Below are 20,704 nucleotides of genomic sequence, written 5' to 3'. Positions count from 1 at the left end.
CCCACCCTCATCACCTCTCCCCAGGAGCATCCGAACTAAAATCAAGCTCAAGATATGCAGTTCCTGTTAACGATCCAAAGAAATAAAGAAGCCCTCTCCATAGAATTGCAGCCTTGTGCTAGCTTAAGAAGGTGATTAAACCGGATGTGTTGATTTCTACAGGGGTTTAAGCCATCGTTTGGTTTAATTACTTCTGACATTTCTGCCTTCATGTTTTCTGTACCACCCAAATTTACTGGTCTGGAATGCCAGTTTGAGGTGTACAGGCTTTCCCCCCAAGAAAGCAGATTTGAGAATGGACAGGATATTGGCTGAAACACTTCACAGAGGTCTAAGCAACAGACAGGCTGAGACCCCAAGATGAAGACCCTCCCCCAGGTCAGGATCAGGAGTTTCCTCAGGGCAAGGCTGTGCTGACCCCATCTCTGCTGAGGATTCTGAGAGCATCCTTGGTGAAATTCCATAGGGCCCGTCTCATCTCTTCCTACCCCAAGACAGATCATTTTAGCATAAATTAGGCCAATGAGTGTCTGCAACATTTTCAAAGGCCTTCTGGGGGAGGAGTTCAAAACTTTCCTGGGAATTCTTACACTCTTATCTAACCTGATGTTCCCCTGTGTAGCAGCAGCACATGTCTTTTTGTCAAAAGAATTCAAGACAGCCGAGTCTTTTTCTACTTCCTTTCTTTCCTCCCTGGACAACTTGGCTGTGTTCTGTTTTTAATTTAAAACATTTCTGCCTGCTTAGGAGAGGAATAGAAACAGAGATAGACAAATAGTGAGGAAAAAATGCAAAAATACAGAACGTTGGGGAGGCTAAGATGCAAAAAACAAGAGAATCCGATAGAAGAGACATGTAGTCAGAAATAGACTATGTGGGGAGGGGATAGAGGGGGTGTCCCAGGCAGGGGAGACATTAGTGTTGAGTACTCTTTCTGGGTGATAAACCTTCTGATTCACAGTCATGCCACTCTGTCCCTTCTAGCTCTTCCCTTGTGACCTTGGCCAGGACTATAGACCTCAATTATGGGTCCAGCCAAGTGTGTGGTTGCCCGCCTGAGCTGTCCACCTCCTCTCCCTGCAACCGCCCTTGGGGCCCTTAGCTTCTCCTGCACTGCCCTCATAGCCCAGATGTATTCTCCTGCAGGTAGGCAGGGGGAGCCCCAGTGTCAGTACTGATCCCTTCCAGAGACCCTGGGCTCCTCCAGTGGGGACAGGGAAGTCAGAGCCTTCAGCCCTTCCCAAGTAGGACAAGGATGATGATCCAGTAGGTGGAATGTATGGTAGGAGATAGAGATTTCAGGGTGGAGATTTTTAGGTATGATCCAGTGGGAACAGAGGCCTAGTCAGGGTCAGTCTGCTCCAGGGGACATTAGTCTGCTGGTGGTGAAGTGGGACTCGCAGTGGTGTACTCTTCACAGACACAAAGTGGCTATCAAACTGTCTGCTTTCCCAGACCTCTCCCCAGGGCCTGACATTTTGCTTCTACTTCTAATGCCCCAGTCCAGAGAACACTGGAATTATAGAATCAGAGCCAATTGCCTAGAAGCCACTCTCTAGGACAGCCCCTCAGCCCTCTCCTGGGCATCCTTTCACTGCCAGAAGGTTCCCAAGTGCCCATGCTGAGGACTATGGAGAGCTTCTCCTGGATGCTGATGAATAGAACCAAAGCTCCTGATAAGGATGCTCTAGGCTCTGCACAATGGACTGTCAGCCTGTTTTCAGTATTTCTCCTGGATGGACTCAGCAGAGAAAGGCTGGAGGGACAGCATGGTGTTCCCTGTGCTGTCACTGCTTCCCTTCTGTGGCTCAGGTCACCTGTACTTCTTGTGCTGGCTTTTGAGATGTGATTTCCACACTTCCTAATTTCCAGCCACTCCTTTCTCCTGAATCATCTGTTTCTGCATCCCTCCTTGTCCCCTCTAACCATCTCCAGAACCCATCCTCAAATGCCATCTCTTTTAGGAAGGTGCCCCATGAGTCTCTCTAGCAAGAGAAACCACTGCCCTCTTCCAGCCATCACTGGAAATGCTTAAGTTTCCTTACTTGACACATAGTATACAGTGGGAAGCAGAGGGGTCTGAAATAAGCTCCAGAGAGACAGACGGCTGTGTGTCCGGGGCAGGCTGCTGCATATCCCAGTTTCCTATTGTATACCACAGGGATACCACCTCCTGTGCAGGTTCTTGTGAGGATTAACGAAGGAATGAACGTGGAACGGGCCTGGCACTCAGAAAGCTGTCGATTAATGCTCGTCCCAGTCCCCTGGAGTGGTGTGTGGGCACCTTCTTTATTCAGAGCAGCATTGACACCATCCACTCCAACAAATTCATCTTCCCATGCCCACTGACTCATTTGGCTGGAAAATGAGCCCATGTACCAATTCAAATAGAAACCTAGAAATATGGGATGGGGGAGAATCTTACTATTTTTTTTTAGAACTCAAAACTTCATTTTCTTTTGACCAAAAAAAGCACTATCAGTAAGGATTTATTTTTATTTCCCTGTGATACTTGTTACATTCTAGTAGCCACAGTTTGTTGTGCACCGATCTGTCTTCCTCACTACCTGCAGTCAGAGACCTCAGTTCATCCTTTGGAACTGCTAAGAGCTAGGTGCAGCATGCAGCACAGAGCAGAGGGTCAGTAAAATGTGATGGATCAGTGAATGGGAATGAATGAATGGGTGAATGCATAAAGCAAGCAACGACCATGGGAATGTGGGCTCTGAGACAGGATCCCTGAGATCCTTCAGGCTGACAATCTATCCGTACTTGGGGACCCAGAGCAGATTGGCCATCTGGCTGCTTCTAGCCACAGTTGCTACAAAACGACCTGCCTCATGCGGGGCTGAGCTGGAGTATGTGTACAGGGAGGGGGTGGTGGGACCTTAAAGGGATGGGAGAGGGTGTGAAGCAAGGTGCTTGCCCAGGCCAGCCCACTGCTTCTCCTCCCCTCAGAGGCACCAGATGGAGAGAAGAGAGTGGTGATGGAGGGAACGAGCCAGCAGCCCTGGTTGGATGTATTTTTACTTCAGGTGTGACGTTAAAACCATGCGGGTGTATTTTTAGTCCAGCCCAGTGGGCGGTATGTTCGCCTGGGTTGCCTTGGAGAGGACTTCTTCTTGTTGCTAAATTGGAACTGCATCTGTTAGGGTTCCTGGGCTCCAACTCAGCTCTCGTCCCCCAGGTGGGTGGACAGGTCCATTCCTGGCAAGTGTGAGACCCAGGCAGGTCACATTCTGCTTTGACATATATACCTTCTGACACACTGGAAAAAAGGCAACATGCGATTTCAATGAAGTGAATGTCTGGGATGCTCTACGTGCAACAAAGAGCCTAATCCAAGACCAGGTAGTGAGCTCATGTCCATCCTCTTTATGATAAGGAGAGGTGATAGATGCAGAAAGGAAGTAATTTTTCCTGAAGTTAGATGGCTAAACGAGAGGTAATCAGAGCTCCTACTCAAATCACCAGAAATTCATTTAGTCCACAAAAAGGAATATATTTCAGGGGAAGGGCTCATGTGGAGAGGGAAGCTCTTTCTCCTTTGCCTTTGTCACTGGCAGGGACTAAGCACACACCCACACACACTTGGTGACATTGTTAAGTTGCAAAGAGCTCTAATATGTGTTTGCTGCATTTAAACATCCCAACATCCTTGTTATGCCCATTTTACTGATTAGCAAACTGACATGCTGTGTCAAATTATTTCATCAAGCTAAGAGGTGACTGAGTTGAGATCTAAGTCTAGAGATACATACCTCAAATCTTGTACTTATCCCTCTCTCCCATGTGGTACTTTTGACTCGTTATTGGAATCACTCTACCCCTTTCCCTTTTTCTCCACTCTTCTGGAGTCACATGCATCTTGTGGTTGAAGAACTGAGTAGCCAGGTTTATCCCTTGAGCATCAAGACTGTTGCCAAGACAAGAAAATCTCTGTCTTATTCAATGAGAGTTTTAGTGCTTTAACAGATCTTTCCTTTGTCTCATTTGATGCCTTACTCTGTGAGGTGGGAAAGCTTATCTAAAGAGGTTCAATGATTTGCCTAATGGTAGAGTCAGACTCAGGCTGAGCCCTAGTTTATGTTCTTTCCACTTGACTGTGAAATGGACCGGTGTCTGGGAAGAGCAGAGAACAGCCTTATGGTTAAAGAGGGGCATGCTGGCTTAGCCCAGCCCTGGCAAGAAGCTGTTGGCAGAGGGGTCCTCAAAGCGCCAGCTTGCTGTCCTCCTACTCTTTGGTCTCACCCCAGCTGTACTGCAACAAGCCACAGTTGCTGACAATTTTCCCATTTGTGAGCAGGCATATCCATTGTAGTACTTAATACAGAAACTACTTTATAGATGAAGCTGCCATTCATGAGAGCCTGCCATATACCAAGTACTGCCAACTGTTAGCACTGGTTATCTAATCCTGGTATAACCTTGTGAGGAAAATGTCACTAGGCTTCCGGACTCCTGGATTTCTTATCAGTGAGCCTCATCTTGGCAGGGTCCCTAGACTGCTGGGCTCTATTTAGGCCAGACCCATGTGCTGTGGAAGCTCCTGAGCACACCTGCTCCAGAGGGAGGCAGCCGCAGCCTCTGGGCCTACCAGGAGTGTGTGCAGTGGCTGGGCTTGGGGTGGAGGATTGAGATGCCTGCAGCAAGGACAAGGAACCAGCTTTTCATGGTAGCACAGGAAACCTGAACATAGTTTCACTTCCCAGACCATGGCTCCAACAGGCTCACACCACCACCATGGACTATAGCCAAAAGCTGAGATGTCACCTCTGATCCCAGTGAATCCAACTGCTTCATGAAGGCAGTGTCCGTGAGATCTCTGTCAAGAATATTTGGCCATGGTGCCCAGCACTCCAGAGACCTTGGCCTGCAGCATCTGGGCCTGATTTCTCCACTGGGAATGGCTACACTTCTCTCACACCATCCTCAGGCTACCACACCCAGCACATTCCAGGAATGACTAAGTGTAATGCCAGCAAAGGCAGAGGGTGAAGCTGCAGGGTCACCTTGCTGGAGCCAGAACACTCTGTGGTCAGAGGGTGAACGAGTTCCCTCAAAGACACTTCATTAGGAAGCACCAGTTCCCATGGTCCTGAGCAGGCAGCTGCTAAAGACGATGGTCACAACAGGACTCAGCCACCCGCCCCAGGCCTGAGTCTAGGGGATTTCCTCCCCAGCGTGTACCCCCAGCCTCAGGAAAGGCAGTGAGGCTGTCATTGTCTTGAGATTCACTTTTCCTGGGTAAAACAGTACAACTTTCCCACACTGCATTGTGTACAGAGGCCTTGGAGCCAAACCACAAAGGCTTTTTGAGCCAGGGACGTAGCTCAGTGGTGGTGCTGCCTGCCTCACAAGCACAAGGTCCAGAGTTAATACCTGGTACCAAAAAAGAAAGAAAGAAAGAAAATACATAAATGCTTTTTAAGCCCTTGTGTGCTGAGTTTATGTTACTTTCTATGTCTGTCTTCCCCCATTCCCTGTAACCCCTGTCATAGCTTAACACAATGCTTTACACATGATAGACTTGGTAGATGCTCAACTGAATTGCACCATAAAGAACCACTAGACTGGGATCCCCTTCTCATCATCATCACCTCTGTCATGTCCTCCTACTCTTACTAAGCTCTGCTGGCTTTGGTTTTCCCAAACATCACAGGGCAGCTGATGCCTACAGAGTGTTTACCATCTGCCAGTTTCCTCACCAAAAGTTTACCCACATTACCGCCATTATTCCATTATGACCATCTTGGTGAAGAGACAGCATTACTTTTAGTATTTTTTATAGGTGAGAAAATTGAGACACAGAAAGGTCCGGCAGAGCCAGAGTATGAAGCAGGCAACCTATGTCCAAAGGCCATTTTCCTAACTCTGAACCCTGCCTCCCAGAATGCACCAAACTGTCACATCTGAGAAGATGACATGTATGTGCCCTCCGCTTAGACCACCTAATGCACATTGCTGTGTGTGCCAATAATATCCTGTATTATGTAATTCTATTCTGGCTATTATTTTTTTCTTTTTGACAGTTCAGTAAACAGGCTCTAAGAGATTAACTTGCTCAAGGTGACAAAGCTAGCTATCACCAAGTTTATTTCTAGCACATTATTCTACCTCCCACTGCCCTGCATGGCCACTTGGCTGCATTCACACTTCCAGCTAAAGGACTTTCCAGATCAAGCCTGAGGCTTTGGTGTCCTTTAGGAGGATCTCCAACGAGTGATCTGAACTGCCCTATTCTGTCCCTTCTCCAAACAGGTGTGGACTGGAGAGGAACACAGCCTAGATGTTACAGGGTCACACGTAGTATAAACAGGGCTGTAGAAATGCACACTGCTTTACTGACTAGAGCTGGATCTGAGCAGAACTCTCAAGGGTAGGGCACACCTGGGTAGAAGCTCTGAGCATGTAGTTTATTGGGAGAGGACACTTGTGTGAAGGCCTAGGCGTGTGGTAAGGAAATGCCAAGATTCTGAGAGCTGAGAAACTAAGCAGGAGGCAGAAGGAGGGTTGGAAGCAGTGTTTCTAGAGCTGCCAGAAAGGAGATCCCAAGCCAGGAAATGCTCGGAAAAAACTTGCACAAGGTGGGGACATCAGAGTGAAGGTGGAGCTTTATTCAAGCAAAGAGAAAGGGACAATACTGGGTAAAATCTTTGGAGGAGAAAATTCACTGCCCCGGGTTCAGGGGGAAATTCCTAGCTACAGACACTTATGAAACACTTATGTGAGGCTAGCCACTGTTACAAGTACTAACTCACTAAAAGAAAACATTCCAAACCAAGAATCCAGAATTACACCGGAGAGTGAGACCAAGAATATAGATCATGGCACATAGTAGCAGTAACGACACCCCAAAGAATCAGCATACAGGATGAATTTACCTGTTTGGAAATAAAGACTGCTCCTGCGACTTGTCTTCTTTTCCGGGTTTGTACTTTGAGGCTGGCGGTTCAGGAGCACATGTTGCAGGTTTGGAATGGGCCACGGTCAGAGCACTTACACCATAGAAGTTGGCAAATCCTACATCAGTGCCCCCAATTCCCTAGAGCCATTTGTTATCATATCAATCTAGAACCACAGAATTTTTATGGATGCTGCCTACCCTTCATAATGAATCCATTCAACAAACTATTCAGCACCTACTTCATCTGAGCCTCTGATTCTAAGACAAGTCAAGTGTAAGGTACTGGAGACAAAGCAGGCCCTGGCATGGAGTTAATAGTCTAGCGATGATGGTGGGGGGTCAGAAACACTGTTAACAATACAATTAATTAACGTGTGAGTACTGCCATGCAGGAGAGATAGTGGGTACAGACACTATCTCACCCACCCCCTCCCCTCATCTTGCAGCTCAGTTCTCCAGTTTTTTTTTTTTTTTGGTCATACTAGGGATCGAACTCTGTACCCTGTGCTTTCAAAGCAGGTGTCAGAACCACTCAGCTAAATCCCTAGCCCTGACCAGCTTTCTAAATGGAGAAGCAAAGTACAATTGCCCTGGCTATTTTCTTGCTGCTCACACCTCCAGCCCAGTATTTCCTTATCAATAAAGGTAACTTCTTCAGCACTGCCAGATGGGCCACTTCCCAGGCTCTGGAGAGGTTTTCACCATAGGGGAGACAGCCGATACCTTAGCAGAGAGTCTCACAAAGCCGCCCTCCTCCCCCACTCGCACCTGGCCAGTGTAGCTCCGTGCCACTCTTCTGCTCCCCAGGACATCATGGTTTCCATGGGAACCCACTCACTTCAAAGGGGAATGAAGGAGATTGGAGGGGAGGAGGGAGAGCGGAAAGCTGGATTAACCTCACCCTCTTGGCCCTGTCTCTGCAGCCGGGAACCTAATCCCCAGGTTTTTAGACAGTACCTGACACTTGACCACCTTCAGGCATCTGGGGCAGGTGAGGTGCTGTGGTCCAGTGAAGTCTGAACTTTGTTGGGAGAAAATGTCAGGGTTGAGTGGGGGCTGGGGAAGGAAGGAACCGAGCTGGTCCAAACCTTAGGCCCACCCTCACGCCACAGGCCGCCCCTCCCCAGACCCCCGCTCATCCTTGCTCCTGGGCCACAAACACAATTAGCCGGGATGTGCATCCAATCATGGGATCTGCTCGGATTAGACTGCAATCATTAATCTGAGCGGGAGCTCCTGGTTGCCTTTGCTGATTAGCCCAGATGATGCTCTGGTATGATCCAATTAAAGACAGGCTCTGCCCCCACCCCTACCCTAGCTTGCACATCAGAAGGGAGCCAATACATTTCATTAACACATCCTCACACAAATGAAACCTCTGGCACAGGCCAGCTCCTCCCCCTTTGTCACACTGGCCCTCTGCCTCTCAGCGGGGACAAGGAGGGGACAAGGAGGCGCCTGCCCTACCTTCCTTCATCTGTGGCTCTGGGAGGGGCCCTGTGATGGGGGCTTCCAAAGTCAGTCCTGAGACACTAATCTGAATGGAAAGGGTCTTGTTACATTTATTGACATGAAATGCAGACTCCCTGATGTGCTTTGGAGCAACCAGGCTGCCCCAGGCGGGCAAATCTAATTAAAATTACCCGACCCTACAGGAGGCCAGTCATCCCAGCAGTGGCTGGAGAGAGGGCAGCTGGTACTAATGGGAGAGGTGTGGCTGTGGGAGACTACCCTGGGTCCTGGGCCAGGAGGAAGCAGGACCAGAGGGCCGGGGAGCCGGCCATGGTGGAGATATCAGCTCCAGCCAGTTCATGAGCCCTGAGCCATGCCAGGCAGGCATATTTGTCTGGGAGTCCGTCTATAGGGTCAGACAGCTGCACAGGCTTTGTGTGGTCAGGCCCTCGGGAGAAGGGAAGCTCAGGAGTGAAAGTGAGCAGGAAGAAGTGTTGGTTGAAGGAAGGTCTGAGCCATTCTTCAAGTGACACTATGTTGGACGGCTCCCATGGGGTGGTGATCACCTCTTCCGCAGCTTGTCTGGGTGGCATATGAGCCTGGGATCTTGGGGAGGACTTTGAAGTCCATGCATCTCACTGTGGGACCAAGGAAGCCCATATGTTTTGTGCCAGATGCAGAGCCGGATGCTTACACGAGCTGTTTGGATAATGCTTATCAAATCTGTTGCTTTAGTTCTACCATGAAATTACAGCTCAGAGAGACTAGTGCTTAGAGGAAGCAGGACCCAAGACTAGGTTTCCAGGAATTTTCAGATGGTCTCTCTAGAGCAGTGATGGCAAACCTTTTACAGCAGACCCCTCTGTGGCATGCCCACCATAGATTCGCCAACAGTGCTACGGAGCCTGCCATAATCCACGCTCACTATTCGTCAACATACCGGAGTTATCAGCCACTGGGCAGTTTTCAGAGGCTCCTTTGCATCCCTCTTTCTCCTCAGACCTCTCACAAAAGCAAACGCCTAGCATCCATTACCCAGGGTGATTTACAGGTGGCTGCTCAGCCTCATTCTCTATCCCTAGCTGCTGACCACTGGGCTTTCCTCGACATAGGCTCTCCTCTGCTCATTTTTCCACCTGGTAGGGTCTCTTAGCCTGTAAGACCAGTCTCCTCCATGAAGTCTGCCTTTTCAGTCTGACCACACAACATTGTTTTCTTATTTGCCTATCTATTGGTTCCTAGAGACAAAGGGAAGGGTCTATGATTTCCATCCTATCTCACCATCTTTCCCTGGAGCGGAGTAAGTGCCTGCAATATTAATAGTAAGGATTCAATAGAAGTGTGTGGAGGAGGGAAAGGAGGGAGGACAGGAAGACATATCCTACACCAGAGGAGTTTAGTTTGCCCTACCTCAAAGTATCCTTGACAGATACAGTGACCAGAGTCTGGAATTCTTTGGGGTCCAAGTCAGAGCTTATATCTGCAGACAGCTGGGTCTGGCCCTTGCATTCATGGGGTGGGGACCAGACTCTGTGTGTTATCCTTCTGCGGAGTTCCTGGGCCCCTGGATCAAGCCACTTCTCTGGATTTTCCAACTGTTAGCATTAGAGGTATTCAGCTAAAAATAATGCTGATGACAGTGATGATAATCTCAATACTTTCACAATTATGATAAAAACATAGTCACTGAGGGTCAGGGAGAGTTAACCAGAGATTCATGTTCCTTCTCATTTGTCTTGCATGTACCATTCCACGTTACTGGCCTTATAACTACAGTCTATACTCAGCCACAGTGAGCTGCGCTTGCTAATGCTGCCTGGGAACCTATGAACTCACGTAACTGAAGGTGAGCAAGGCTCCAGCCTCAACGCCGAGTGCTGATTTAAGCATCTTTTCTGCTAAGTGTGGGATCCCCATGAGTAGACGATGACTACAGGACCTGCTGGAGTCTTATTCAGGCCTGTTGTCAGATGACCACATCTTCTCCAACCACGTATATAGGGACCAAAGTGCATCAAGGCTGTCAGGCATTTCCCTGAACTTCACGTAACTCTCTGCAACATCCAGGACCCAATTCTGGGTGCACAGGGCAGATGCAGATCAAGAGGAGCATGCTGCCACCTTGGGGGAGAGTATGGGCACATACACAGTCACACACACAAGTATTGCTAAAGCACAGGCTACTATGACTCAAAGTGTGGTCCAGTGAGTGACCAACCCATCGGATTCACCTGGATGCTTTTTAAAAATTTCATACCGCTCTTGTAGCTTTGACCTACTAAATTAGCATCTCTGACCTTGGAGCCTGGGACTATGAGTTTTAACAAGCCCCCCCCCCATGGTGTGCGTGCACATGAAGTTTGTGTACTAACAAGTTCCAGATAGGGCGATTAGATACCTGATATTCCAGTGGGTTTGTCGGAGCGAAGGCAGCAATGGGAGGCAGGACAAGGACAGGATCCCAAAGCAGCTGCCTTTGGCTGAACTGAGGGTTCTGATACTCATTAGGGCTTGTCTCCCTATCTGAGATGGGAGGAGATCCTCATGGGAGATGCCGCCCAGGCCTTCATATCCCTCACTAGTCACTTCCAAGAAGCTCAAGTCATCTCACAGTAGGCAGCTGGGGGATTCTGGGTTGACTTGAGAGCGAGGCTAAGGAGAACAGCTGTTGACCACGTTGCTGACACACCCACCCGCTCTGCCTTGTACATTTCTCACGGCTGAGCTGGGCCCAAGACTCCCTGGGACTTCTGTATAGGGACAGAAGTTCTCCTACCTGTATACAGCTCTCTTGTCGGCTTCCAGCTGGGCCTGGGGGTCAATGGGGGCACTGGGCACAGGTGTGCTGGCAGTAGCTGATGGTGCAGGGATGTGGACAGCCTGAGCCTTGGAGGGTGGCTGGGCAGTTGCCGTCATCTGCAGAGAGAAGAAAGGGGAGATGGCAGCTTAGCTTGGTGGGCTCCCAAGCTAGAGGGTGAGGCCTGTGGTATGCCTGGAAAAGAGGATGTGAACAGAGACTTGTAAGTATACAACCAGCATCCATTTGTACGTTAGCTATAATGGAAAGAAAAGCAAGCCTTTCTTCAAAGAATGTTTTAGAAAACAATTTAGAGCCACCCTATTCCAGGTGGTGTCCAGAACACCTCCAGGGATGATTCCTAATGTAGTGACCCTATGCCCAGGTGAGACAAAATACACTCAACCATTTAAGTATGTTTACAAGTCTTTCGGATGTTAGTTAGCTCGATTTGATGACTCTGGAGAGCAGGAACAAAAGTAGCTGAGTTGGTTCTCATTTGGGCAGAGGTTTATTTATTCCTTTATGCAAGCCACAAGCTAACACTTCTAATGGTTTTAATTGACGAATGAATGCCTCTCCAAATTTGGCTCACCTGGTCATTTGATGCTACAATTTTAATGGACAATGGGAAAATTTCTCTTCTTGGCCAGAACAAATATTTAGAGAAGTGGTTTTCATACTATATTATAGGTTCTTGAAGGTGTCCCGAGGCTTTCAATTTTGTATCAACCAGAGCAACTCTTTTTAATATTATATATTGGACTTTGTGTCTAAGGTTTTGTTTAAAGAAATGGTTCAGTAGCTTTAAAATTTTTGAAAACCATCATTATGGAATTCAATGCTTTTACATTTCCTCCAGTCACATAGATCTCTAGAAGGGTGAATGGTGTCATTCCTCAGCTGTTCTCTTACATCAGCCTGTCCCTAGCACCATGATAGCTGTTATCACACTGTGTAGTTGTCTATCTCCTGCTCGAAGGCCTTGTTCACTCCTTTATCCCCAGCACCCAGCTGTGCATGCTTTAATAAAAATGATAGATGCTGAATAAATGTGTTTGTGGAGAAAAGGAGTGAATAAATAAATGAATGAATATGCCTTGAAGGAATCAGATATTTTACAGCTGGGATGTTCATCATTGGATCCAGGTCCCTGCTTTCTGGATTTTAAAAAAATTGTATTTCTGTGAGTACAAGCACACTGTTGTGTATATCCCCAAGACATGCCTGTCTTGTTCTCATTTATGTCTGCTCAGATGCCTTGCCTTCAGAGTAAAATCTGTCCCCTCTGCCTCTAGCTTTATACTTCTGCAGTGCCCTCACCACAACCACATATGTCCATTTGCCTATTTTTCCCCCCACTTCTAACTAAAACTTAAGCTCAAGGTAGTCTTATAGTAGTTACATTCCTAACAGTTATATACCTAGGGATCAGGATAATCTGGCATTAGTAGGTTTTAGGTGTTAGATAAATATTTGTTCAACCAAAGAATCAATGAATGAATGAATGATGGCCGATGAATGAGGTTGAGAGCAAAAAAGAAATGTTTGGCTTTACTATAGCATATCACTTTTGTTAGGATTCTTCCTTGTCACTGAGCTGGGGAGTGCTCCCAAACCCAGTGTGTAAGAGGCATGGCAGAATGCCATGGTGCCCTGAATCCACCAGACTGCGGCCGAAATCCTACTGTTTCCTTTTTTTTCTTCTTTTTCTTTGCCTTTAAATTTGGGAGAATCCCTTAACTTTCCTAAGTTCCTATTTTTTAAAATCAGGAAACAAACTGGGGGGCTTTTTAGGGTTCATGAGTGAGTACTAAAAAGGTGCTATAAGAAAGAAGAGTAGAACATGCCTGTAATCCCAGCACTCAGAAGGCTGAGGCAGGGGGTTGCAAGTTTGAACACATCCCAGGCCACACAGGGGAACTCTGTATAAAAAAAAAAAAAAATCAAAATAGAGAAAGAAGGTGGATTCGGAAAACTGAAATGTTGGCCATCTTCACCCTGATCTGTACCAGACTGATTTGTTCTTTTATTCACTCATGGCTGCAAAGGGCCTGTTCCTCAGATGCTTTGCAAGGCCTGCTCTGTACCAGGCACTGCATGAGGAAATGTAATCACAAAGGTGGGCACCTGCTCTTGAGGAGGTCAATTTGTGGCTTTGGCGTGTTTCTTCCCAGACAGATCAGGAAAATATGGTGAAACTGACCTTGGAAAGATTATCTCCTGTGATACCCTTGTGGAAAACATAGAGAAATGTGGCCCACTGGGCACTGTGTGGATTAGTAAACGACGCCAGAGGGATGACAGTTAGAGGATAGATGTCAGCTTGCGGGAGGTTTCTAGGCTAGACTAGTGCTGCATGCAGGTCCCTAGTCCTCTTTAACATTTTTTTCTACCAGTGACTCAGAGGATAGCTAAAGAAATGTTCAACAAATTTATGGATGGCACGCAACTGGGATCCAAAAGATCTTTACAGATTTTGGCAGTATGCTAAACCTAATAAAATTAATTTTCATCTGATAAGTTAAAATTGAACACTTCTAACATTTGGCCAAAAAAAAAAAAAAAAACAACAAAAAACAATCAATAATGTTAAGCGAAGAACAAGGGAGACTTGGCTTAGCAGCAATGTTTTAGTTGACAGCTAGCTCAATATATCTAAAGCGTAGTTGTCTGTCCAAAACCAAAACAAAACACAAGGTGTGGGGCAGACATGAATTAATGCTCAATTAAACACAAGCATGGCTCATAGGATGAGGAAGCTTCTGGTCTTGTCCTACTCTGAGTAAACAAGAGCACGAAGGCATACTCAAAGAAGAGTTGACCAGGATGGTGAAGGGATTCTGTAGCAAATCACATGAGGAATATTTGAAGGACCCTAGAAGTATAAGCAAGATTGAGAAGCAGGGAGAAATAGGGAGACATGAAAGCCCCTGCTGAATATCCAAATGAGGGGATTAGATGGTCTCACTTCTGTTCTCTGTGTCCCAAAGGGCCAAGCTCCAAGCAGTGCACTAAAGTGATAACAAGAGGACAGCCCAAATAACACCTTGCCAAGCCCCACACTCTCCCTGGCTGGAATGTTCTGCTCCCAGGAGAAGATGGCAACGTTAGCTGGGTGACCAGGTTAGGTCACATCTGTAGTTCTCTCCACTACTGACAGGCTGGGACTCAAAGAGGGTGCTTAACAATCACTAATCATAGCACCAGCTTGGCAGGAAGCTCTCATTTGGTGACGTAGGTAAAAGGGCTTTGGAAACTCTAAAGTGCTTCTCAGATGGAGGGGTGGTTGTTATTACGAAACATCAGATTTCCAGAATGTGCTCCTGCCATATAGCAAGGCATAGCTGTGTCCCCACAGCTCATTTGAGGGTGAAATGTCAGAGACTGGTATGCTCTGCTATGCCCACTAGATGCATTTTTTCCTGTCCTTGCAGGAATTGTGAAGGGCTTCCATTCAGACGAGCCTCTAAAATAAAGAGGGAGGTGGAGTTACTCCTTTGTCTCTTTACCTTGCCCCTCCTAGGGAGGACATTGGGGACAGATGGGAGAAGACCCTGTTGGGCTGAAGAGGAATGCGAGGGAATAAAAATATAAATCAAAGTGGTCACTTGCATGCATCCCAAGGGACCCCAGCCAGAGGCTGTTACTTGGGGGAGGCAGGAAGAAGAGAGCAGAGCTGGACTGAGAGGGATGATGACTCAGATTTATGTAGCTCATGGGGGCCAATTCAGCAAACTCTGCATTTCTTCCAGATTTGAGGATGAATGTTTATCTCCAAATAGATTTCTTTTTCTAGCCAAAGACCTCCATTTCCCAAGAACTGGAGCTGAAAGGACCTGCAGCTGTCCATGGGGGTGGGGTGCTGCTGCAGGGGGATGGAGGTAACGTGAGGTAAGTTTCGGGGGCAGCACAGCTTTTAGAGAAGAGTGGGGAAGACCTGGGTGGACCAGGACAGGATATGTCCATCCAGTGTGTGTTGGAGCTGCCTTGTCATGGTCTGTGAAACTTTGTAAGCAGGTTTTCATCGCATGAACAACTTCCATAGACCATGGGAGGAGCAAGAAAATTAGCAAATGGTACCTATCAGGGGGGCCTCCCTCTGCTCTCTCCATCCCTCCCCCAGAAAGCCAACTCACTCCTTATTAGCACATCACTATTTCAGGGGACCTCCCCGAGTCACTTTCTTCCAATCTCCTCAGTGTGACACAAGAAGAAACTAGCCACACACAGTCCATGAGGCCACTTGGTACATTCACAGGTGGTTCAGAACTGGCCATTCTGGACTCAGCTCTTCCTCTAAGGAGATCTCAGAGTACTTTGAGGCCCTGCCTTGGTGACTCACTGGGGACAGGCTCAGGGTATGCATTTCATGCAGGGGGAATCTGCAGAGCTGAGCAATTTCTGAGAGCCACCTGGGAAGTGAGAAAAGCCCCACAGAGTGGAAGGAGCTGCGAATCAGGCCCAGGATTTGATGTTCCTTTGCCAATGTTTAGCTACATGTTTTGGGGGCAAGTTATTTGATCTCTTTAGTTTCCTAATCTGTAGAATGCAGGAAGTAATACTCCACAGGTTGAGAGGATTAATCATGAGAATCAGACAATGACTCGTGAGTGGGGCACGATGGCAGTATACTTGGGAGAGGCCTGCCCCCTGCCTGCCACAGTTCTGTGGTTTCCATCTCTCCTCTTAGCCACAGGTCCTTTCTGGAGCTAAGAGCCTGGGACAAGTACCTCCACTGCTTTCCCTCCTTGAATGCTATAACCACTAGGGTTTCTCTCTGTAATTTAGCTAGAATCAGCCTACCTGAAGCCTGGAGCTAAAGGGCCCTGCCCAGGTTCTTGCTTTGTGACATCTTGAGACGAAGTTCTCTGTCCCCTCAGGAGTGGGACAAGTTGGGAGTTGCAGGATGTAGAGTAGTCACTCAACATTTGGGGGGAATGACAGTCTGGTCTCTTCAAATCAAGGAGTAGAAGATATTTCCTCACAGATGCAAGGGTGGGCAGTGACTGCTGGGCCATTGTGGATGTGTGGCTTTGCCTTTGGGGGCTTCATCTGGGAAAGAGTGATGCTTCCCTCCACCTCTGCTGTGAGGACGGCTGTGCCTTTCCTGGTCCCAGGTCGGGGACTCCAGCACTGGTAGGTCCCTCTGCTCTGTGCTTCCATAACCTTGTCACACGACTTCCCCTTGTCTGCTTACCTGTCTGTCTCCTCTGCTAGACTAGAGCACCCTTGAGGGCAGGGACCAGGTCTTGTCCAGGTACTGTTGCAGCCCTGTGCCTGATACAGAGAACAATCACATCTGTGGGTGCAGGAGTGATGGGAGGGAGGGAGGGAGGCCTTCCTACCAGACGCTACTTTTTTAGCTGTCCATTTACCTTCTCGACCCTGAATGCCTTGGGCCACGGTGGAGAAGGCCATAGTCCCTCACCATACATTGACAGGAGCAATGAGTGGCCTCCCTAGACCTGGATTTGGATTTGGGTCTCCCTCTCTGCCTGTGTGATTTATACAAAGTTATACAACTCTGCTGATTCAGGAATTTTATCTACAAAATATCTAAGGAAGGAACTGTTAGAATAAGATATGTATGGGAAAGGAACTGGCACTGACTAGATGCTATATGAATGTTAGGAACCCTTCACATAATCCACACAGGGGGCAGCCCTGGGGGGGTCCTGCCCCTGTGAGTGTGGGAACCTGGTCTACCATGGCTCCTGGGGAAGTGGGGGCTTAGAAAAGGGGGCTGAGGTGTGGTGTAAATAGACTTACAGATCACTAGTTGTCACCTTGGGCCTCAGTTTACCTATAAGGTGAAAATGGAGGTAATAATAGATAGGCCCAGGGCAACTATAAGACCATATGGGAAGGTACACTACAAACAGGGGATGCTCAACAAACTTTGATTTTGGTTTCTAAGTCCCTTTCTTTCTTGTGTTGAAAATGGAGCCCAGGGCCTTATACATGCTAGGCAAGTGCTTTATCACCAAGCCACACCCTCAGCCCCTAGAATCCCTTTTTTCCCCTCTTGTACTGAAGATTGAACCCAGAACCACTGTGCTAAGCTATATCTTCAGTCCTATTTTTAAATTTTCAGACAGGATCTCATTAAGTTGCTTAGGCTGAGCTCGAACTTGTGATCCTCCTGCCTCGGCCTCCCAAAGGGCTGGGGATATAGTCTTATGCTACCATGCTCAGCTCCTCTAAGCACTTTTAATGTTTCCTTTTGCTAGTTTTCACCTATGATCCAAAGCCAACCCTCATCAGACCCTGCCCCACAGGGCAGCAACTGCACTACCCATTCTCTCAGGTACCTTTGTATAAACTTGGGCTACACACAGACATTCCCTCCACCTGATGGGGCAGAGTGTGAGCCGGCTGACCCTGGGATGGGGCAGGGCACCATGGGCTGCAGAGGCCCAGCCAGCAGCTGGCACTCTCCCTTGTGCCGGGGCACCCTGTACCGGGTCAGTTTCCTGGCAAACAAGACAGTCTAAGGGCCTGGGAGGAGGTCAGGGCTGGAAGCCTGGGTAGATACTGGGTTTGGCCTGGGAAGGTGGGAGGCAGTGGTGGGCATAGCCAATGTGGGGGTGCTGTGGGCCTGAGCTTGTTCATAGATCCCTAGCAGGAGGGTAAACACTCTGCCCCTTATCCTGCACTCCAGCAGCTCCGACTGTATTAGACCTCCCCAGCACACTGAGGGCTCATGTCTTCATGCCTTTGTGCCACAGCCGCCACTCTAGGAAGTGTCCCCATTTGCTCTCCCAACAAGCTGGAGCCCCAGCTTCCCCAAGAGGTTTTCTGGTTCTTTATCCCCACTACACCCAGGAAGACTTGGCCCCTGCCGCCTGCCGCATATTTCAGGGCCTTTTGTCTGTCTGCACAGCATGGTTTCCTGGCTCCTTAACTGGCTCCAGTGTGTTTGTTAAATGACTAAAGGTTGGACTGTATGAGGGAATGAATGATTGATAAGTTAATGAAGTAAGCAGGGGAGAGGCAAAAAGAAAAATAACCCTAACCTCATCAGAACCAGGAGAAGGACTGGCAACACAGCCAGGCAGCTAAGGCAGCTTGCAGGGGCTGTTGGGTCAGCAGGCCTCAGCCTCCCTGAGCCCATCCACACCAGATCACAGCACCAACTGGACAGGCTGACACAGGAGTGCTACTCAGGGAACACGATGCTGGTCTCAATTATTAAGTTGCAGAAGGGTTTGTAGGCAGTGGTTTATAAGACAAGACTCACCAAAGTTCCCTGGGCCTAGCTACACATCCTGGGCTATCACTGAGTTGAGTCTTTCATTTCCCAGCTTTGTGCAGATCTTGGGAACTGACCGCTCCCCACCCTTCCCATCTATCCTCACTTTTATTATAATCCCCACAGACCCTGGGGGGGCCTGACAGAACCCAGTGTGCACGCTCCTCTGTGTGCACCAGGATGTGGGTGTTTCTTATCTGGAAAAGCATTTGCTGTGCCTGCTGTGTTCCTAATAAGAAATGATTGCAGCTCATTGCAATCCGGGCTGCTGGAGATGTACAGAAGATAGAGTGGAGAACCAAGTCAGGGCGTGGTGAGCAAAGGCAGGCAACACCACTCCACTCTTCACAGCCACACTTTCACCAATCCAGAGAGGCAGGAAGACAGAGTTACTTTCATCTACCAGTGCAGAATCTAAAGCCCCAAGTGGACCATAAGCTCCACTGGGGTAAGAAATCCATTAATTCTGCACCCCTGATACATAGCACAAAGTCTGCAAGACCCACAGGAAACTCTCACTGTTGAGTGAACGACCAAATGGAAGAAATGGTATTGAAGCCAGGCTAGTGGTGCATGCTTGTGATCTGAACACCCTGAGAGGCTGAAACAGGAGGATCACGAGTTCGAGCCCAACCTGGGCAACTTAGTTGAGACCCTGTCTCAAAATAAAAAATAAAAAGGGCTAGGGATTCAGCTTAGTGCAAAGGCCCTGGGTTCAATCCCCAGTACCACAACCAATAAATAAATAAACTAAAAGGAAATAGTACTGAAATTACTTGCCTAAATTTGCATAATTCATCAGCATTGGGGCCAAGGCCAGGCCTAGAATTTCTGCATTTCTGCTGTGTTGTCATCACGCTCTTTTCCAGACTACCAACTCCAAGGGCAACAGCATCTTGGTCCTTACTTGCCCAACCCCCATCTGCTGGGTCACTCGAGCTCCTCAAAGATGACATGGAAGGGGAGGCATGGCTGTAAAGTGCTCCTCAACCCCACTGCTGACTTGGATCACCTGTTCCCCAGTTTATTTTAGGCTTTGTATCCTTGGGCCATTAACTATTTTTGTAGCTGTCACAGCACTTGTTCTACTTGGAGATGAGAAGACAGACAATAAGATCTCTGTTTTGGTAACTATCAGTATTAAAGTAGTGAATTCATTAAAGGAAACCTAGACTAGACCATGAGTGTGTTCCTTTATAAACCTCAGACTCATTGGGCCAGCCACTGTTTCCACAGAGGGGACAGAAAGGCCTGAGGGTGGACCTGGAGGTTTTTGCCTTTAAATTAAGCAGTGAACAATCCAGGTCTGGAGTGAGCTGGCGTCCAGGGATCCGTTAAAGACATGGGTGGCCCAAGCAGGCAGGGAGAGAGGTCAATGCACACAAAGGGAAGAAAGGCCAGCAGAAAATAAAAAAGAAAGAGAAGAGTCTGTTTGGATGAGTCAATGCACAGGAAGGTGGGTCCCTCATATGGTCCCTGGGGTGTTGCCCCCAGGGGCAGGGCGAGCAGTCAATCACAGCTACAGAAAAGGCTTAGGGGAACTTTCAAAGCAGCTGAATTAACTCTATTGCTGCAAGGCCAACGCTTCACAGGCAGCTGAGCAGAGGGCCCTGCAAGGCAGGGGGCTTTGGGCCTTAAAGAGATGAGAGGAATGTAAACCAGTGTGAAAACATCTGAACTCTCACAGCTGCATGGCCTAGATGGAGGCCATTCACAGCCAGGGGCCCCAGCGCCCCCTCTGCCTCCAGCTAATGAAACCAGCATGGGGATCCTAATGACTGATCAAAGTCCAGCCAGCTTCCCCAGGTCGGCACCTCAGCACCTTGGCTCTCCTGCAGTGAGGGCCAAGCTCAGATAGAGGTGGCAAGGAAGTACTGGGAGGGGCAAGAGGGAACCAGACCCAGCCTTGGCCTTCCCCTGGCAGAGTAGGTGTGACACATCATATAACCTGCACTCACGTGTGCCAATGTGACTCTCCTGGGGTTTTGGACACCATTCTCCTCACCCTGATGGTCTCTGGAGGATGGGACAGTATGGGAATGAGGCTTTTGCCAAAGGGAATCCAGAAAATGCTCGACTTCCTTCTGAAGTCAACATCCCATACTGGCCTGAATCTTAAGTTCTGACTTTTCCTGTCTTGCTCTCTGGTCGGTAAAGAAGCTCATCCTCAGTGAACTGCCAAAGCTCTCCGGACACCACAACTTCAAGTCACTCTGCATAAGCACTGCACTACCTATCAATTTGTTCCTAACTACACTATCCATTGGGTGCCACATCCACAGGGACCGTGCCT

General features: G+C 48.2%; 1 protein-coding gene across 3 annotated transcripts in view; it reads right to left on the bottom strand.

Annotated features, from left to right (window-relative positions):
- Pknox2 (PBX/knotted 1 homeobox 2) overlaps positions 1 to 20,704 on the bottom strand; it is a 196,603-nt gene that overhangs the window by 53,933 nt on the left and 121,966 nt on the right. For all 3 annotated transcript variants that reach the window (XM_010628693.3, XM_010628692.3, XM_010628691.3), the window contains one exon: positions 11,136 to 11,275. In XM_010628693.3, coding sequence (XP_010626995.1) covers positions 11,136 to 11,275 — 140 coding nt within the window. The remainder of the gene's footprint in view (positions 1 to 11,135; positions 11,276 to 20,704) is intronic.

Source organism: Fukomys damarensis, unplaced genomic scaffold, assembly GCF_012274545.1.
Source record: "Fukomys damarensis isolate Sample0158 unplaced genomic scaffold, DMR_v1.0_HiC HiC_scaffold_16, whole genome shotgun sequence".
Classification (NCBI taxonomy): Eukaryota; Metazoa; Chordata; class Mammalia; order Rodentia; family Bathyergidae; genus Fukomys; species Fukomys damarensis.
This window is presented reverse-complemented; position numbering and strand designations above follow the sequence as displayed.